Below are 5,000 nucleotides of genomic sequence, written 5' to 3' on the forward strand. Positions count from 1 at the left end.
TGGTGGTGAAGATGGTTTTGATGGTGATGGATAGGATGGTTAAGATGATGGAGATAGTGTTGAATGTCATCGTGATAATGATGATGATGATGATGATGGTTATTGTGAAGATGATTACGATGCATTAGAAAATAAGAGGTGATGATAATAGTGAAAGTGTTGAACATAAAGAAATTAAAATCGAGAAATTAAGGAAAAAAAAACGTAGCGAGAAAGAAGGAAAACGAAGGAATTAATCGCATCACAAGAATGACACAATCTTGCTTATCTTGGTAGAGTCCTGCAACCACACCTGGGTGAGGATGGGGGTGGTGATGATGAAGTTCGATAGTGGTGATTATGATGAAGAGGGTGGTGGTGATGGTGATGATGAAGTGCGATAGTGGTGATTATGATGAATAGGGTGATGGTGATGATGTTAGTTGTGATGATTATGATGAAGAGGGTGGAGGTGGTGCTATAATGGATGATTATGATGAAGAGGGGGGTGATGATGGCGATGGGGGTAGTTGGGAGTGGCAGGAAGTTCGTGCAGAACTAGGGCTCAACAGGAGCAAGCAGTCACGCCAGGTGGAGCGTCAGTCCTTGTAATAATTATCTTTTTTTGTGTAAACTTGATCTTGCAGTTTTACTGGAGTATACGTGAGAGAGAGAGAGGAGGGGGAGGCGAAAGGGAGATGGATTGACGAAGAGGAGGTGTAAAAATGACCATAATAAGTATGAAATAGATGGAGAGAGAGATAAATGTAAGCAGAGACAGATAATACGTTTCTTTCACGCACTGAAGTCCAAACACATTTTAGAAAAGATATTTAAGAAATGGAAAAATAAGAAAGAAAATTTATATATGTATATATATATATATATATATATGTGTGTGTGTGTGTGTGTGTGTGTGTGTGTGTGTGTGAATGTATCTTACACTGTGTAAATAATTCAAGCAAACATTCGTTTAGATTTCCCTTCAGTTGCCCCAATTTTGCTTGCATGTTGATATAAAGTTACAGCAATCCATAATTCCCAGACTAAAATCCGCAATGCTTGTGACATCTCAGAACGTAAACACAGCAAGTGGATAGTGACCAGGGAACGTTGCTGTTCTTGGTATCTGCTTTGTTATTTTAACATGTATGATTCTTATTAATTTTCTTTGTCACGAATGGGGGTGATTTTTTGTTTTGTTTTTTGGGATCATTACTGTTATGATTTTTACTTTTATGTTTATTATCAAGGTGATTCTTGGTCGTACGTGTGTTGGCTGTTTGTATGGGCAGAGGCAGAAGTAGATTCTAGAGTGAGTAAGTGAGTGAGTGAGAGAGAGAGAGAGAGAGAGAGAGAGAGAGAGAGAGAGAGAGAGAGAGAGAGAGAGAGAGAGAGAGAGAAAGGGAAGGGAAATAAAAAGTACAAAATGGTTCCGAAGGAATAGGAGGCTATAGAAACTCCACGTCCTCTCGCTTTATCTTGCCAAGCCAGTACGCATTCGAAGCTTTCATGTGAGAAAAGAAGCTTACCGTGGTATAGTTATTTCATTTCCTCGTGTTTATTTCTTCTTTGCAGTTTCACCACAATAAGTGCCTTTTGAAAAACCTTCCATGGCAGATACAGTTTCCCAAAAGTGTTTATAGCATTCTATGGCCTGAGAAAATGGTCACATAGACTCATCATTCCAACTGCCAAGCATCAGGAAAACATTCCCAATTCTGCCAAATGGTAACGTAAATCAGGAATTATAAGTTCAAAGAGGGCGTTGCATCTGTGATTCTTTTTGTACAAAGTTAGCGAGATGGATTCCCGCAGCCAGACCACGGGATCCGCCACTCCCACACACGTCCGCCCGCGTTTCGACCCCTCCTCGACGCCCATGGGGGCCCCAGGCGGGACCATGGGTGGCTTGCAGGCCCAGGGCAGGGTAGCCGGTCTCCAGCCGCAAGGGGGAGTCGTCGGGCCGACGGTGGGCGTGGCGGGAGGTCCCTTCGCAGGCGGCTACGGGCGGTGGGTGCCGGGGGATCGCGGCGGCGGCCAGGGGTGCGGCGTTCCGGGCACGGCCTTCATGCGCCGGACCCGCATGGGCATCGGCTCCAACCTGATGGGGCCCTTGAACCGGCAGCCCGAACCGCCGTCCAACGAGCCGGATCATGCCGAAGCCTTCGTCGAGGAGTCTGGCATTAAGCTTTTCGAGTCCCGGCCCAAGGCCGAGGACGACCACGATCACGACGACGATGACGATGATGAGGGGGACGACAGCGAGGAGGACCCTCTGTACGAGCTGGATGTGATGGATGACACCATCGTGGAGGAGGGCGAGGACGAGGAGGAAGAAGACGAGAAGGGCGGCGACTCCGGCGGCGGGAAGGAGGCGCCGAGCCAGGGCCAGGAGGGCGAGGTGGCGGCCGAGCAGCAGGTCGAAGCCGCGACTTCCACCACACCGCAAGAGGCGGCCAAGTCGGAACGGAGCGGCAGCGTCAGTAGTGCTAGCAGCAGCAACAATAGCTCTGGGAACATCAGCAATGGCCCCAACGTCAACAGCCTGGCTGCCAAGGGCATGCAGGGCAGCGTCAGCAACAGCAGCAGCGGCGGGGCGGTCAACGGCGCCGGGAAAAGGGACTCCTGCAGCAGCGGAAGTTCCCGAGACTCCGGCATGAGTGAAACCTGGCCCGCTCCCGAACAGCAGAACTTCAACCGAGGGCGACCTGCTCGCCTCTCCTTGCCCTCCACCTCACGCCCTCGACACCAGTTCACCATTCGACGGGTGGCGGAGGCTGAGGCGCCCCCCGCTCGCCGGACCTCTGATTACATCGACAATCGCCTGGCGGAGCTTCGAAGCCCGGAATCCTCCATGATGTCGTCCCGATCACAACACCCTGTCTGGGTCAAACGCCTCACGGTAGGTCAAATCCCTCCGCCATTCTTATGTGTAGATACATGAAAAGAGGGAAAAAGATAGACAAATCTATTACTCCCAGCAATCCATTAGCATCATCTGTCAAAAGATGCTTAGGAAACTGCAGCACACAACAGTCCACATGATTACGTCCAGTTATCTTGATATGCTGTTTAGAATGTCATCGCGGGTAAGAAATGATCGATAATATCAATCTTGAATGACGCTGCATGTAGTTTCCTTTTGATTTTTCCGTTCTCCTCGCACACCTGAGAATCGGCTGACTTTTTTCTCACTCGGTAATTAGATCAAATTTCGGGAACAAGCATAAAGTCCATATTGGTTGTACCAGTCATGCCACTTCTGGTTACTTGGAGATTTCAGTTAAACTTCAGTTGGACTGCTTTCTATCTCTCTCTCTCTCTCTCTCTCTCTCTCTCTCTCTCTATATATATATATATATATATATATATATATATATATATATATATATATATATATATACATATACACACACACACACACACACACACACACACACACACACACACACACACACACACACACACACACACACACACACACACACACACACACACACACACACACACACAGACACACACAGACACACACACATACACATGCATATATATATATATATATATATATATATATATATATATATATATATATATATATATATATATACATATACATATACATATACATATACATATACACACACACACACACACACACACACACACACACACACACACACACACACACACACACACACGTATATGTATACGTGTGTGTGTGTATCAAACTATCTTTATCTCTCTTAATCTTTCTCGTCCTCCTTTTCCTCACTCCCTCCCTCCCACCCCCTCACTCTTTCCTTGTCCCTTATACCTCTTCTTCTTCTTCTTCTCCTTCTTCTGCCTCTTCTTCCTCCTCCTCCTCCTTCTCCTCCTCCTCCTCCTCCTCCTCCTCCTCCTCCTCCTCCTCCTCCTCCTCCTCCTCCTCCTCCTCCTCTTCCACCTCCTCCTCCTGCTCCTCATCCTCCTCTTCCTCTTTCTCCTCCCCCCTCTTCCTCCTCCTCTTCCCCCCCCCTTCCTCCTCCTCCTCCTCCTCCTCCTCCTCCTCCTCCTCCTCCTCCTCCTCCTCCTCTTCCTCCCTCTTCCTCCCTCTTCTTCCCTCCTCCTCCCTCCCCCTCCTCTTCCTCTTGCCCTTCTTCCTCCTGGCCCTTCTTCTTCTTCTTCTTCTTCTTCCTGCTCCTCCTCCTCTTTTTCTTTTTCTTTTTTCTCTTCCTCTTCTTCTTCTTTTGTTTCTTCTTCTTCTTTTTCTTCTTCTTCCCGTTATTTTTACTTCTTCATATATATTTGACCTGCCGGCTTTGTGTGCAAATATTTTTTGGTATAGTCCCTCATTTCATTTCATTTTCTTCGTAGGGTGTCGTCATAGAAAAAGATAGACAAATCTATTACTCCCAGCAATCCATTAGCATCATCTGTCAAAAGATGCTTAGGAAACTGCAGCACACAACATCCACTGACTGGTCAAACGCCTCACGGTAGGTCAAATCCCTCCGCCATTCTTATGTGTAGATACATGAAAAGAGGGAAAAAGATAGACAAATCTATTACTCCCAGCAATCCATTAGCATCATCTGTCAAAAGATGCTTAGGAAACTGCAGCACACAACATCCACTGACTGGTCAAACGCCTCACGGTAGGTCAAATCCCTCCGCCATTCTTATGTGTAGATACATGAAAAGAGGGAAAAAGATAGACAAATCTATTACTCCCAGCAATCCATTAGCATCATCTGTCAAAAGATGCTTAGGAAACTGCAGCACACAACATCCACTGACTGGTCAAACGCCTCACGGTAGGTCAAATCCCTCCGCCATTCTTATGTGTAGATACATGAAAAGAGGGAAAAAGATAGACAAATCTATTACTCCCAGCAATCCATTAGCATCATCTGTCAAAAGATGCTTAGGAAACTGCAGCACACAACATCCACTGACTGGTCAAACGCCTCACGGTAGGTCAAATCCCTCCGCCATTCTTATGTGTAGATACATGAAAAGAGGGAAAAAGATAGACAAAT

The 5,000-nt window shown here is 46.6% G+C and overlaps 1 protein-coding gene across 6 annotated transcripts in view; it reads left to right on the plus strand.

Moving 5' to 3' along the window:
* The window catches only part of SNF4Agamma (SNF4/AMP-activated protein kinase gamma subunit), a 205,683-nt gene that overhangs the window by 30,612 nt on the left and 170,071 nt on the right, over positions 1 to 5,000 (plus strand). For all 6 annotated transcript variants that reach the window (XM_043009609.2, XM_043009610.2, XM_086548047.1 and 3 more), the window contains exon 2: positions 1,558 to 2,884. In XM_043009609.2, coding sequence (XP_042865543.2) covers positions 1,784 to 2,884 — 1,101 coding nt within the window. In that variant the 5' untranslated portion in view covers positions 1,558 to 1,783. The remainder of the gene's footprint in view (positions 1 to 1,557; positions 2,885 to 5,000) is intronic.

The sequence above is a fragment of the Penaeus japonicus genome, unplaced genomic scaffold (genome assembly GCF_977035675.1).
Source record: "Penaeus japonicus unplaced genomic scaffold, GWHDUDI00000001_assembly GWHDUDI00000020, whole genome shotgun sequence".
In the NCBI taxonomy this organism is placed as follows: domain Eukaryota; kingdom Metazoa; phylum Arthropoda; class Malacostraca; order Decapoda; family Penaeidae; genus Penaeus; species Penaeus japonicus.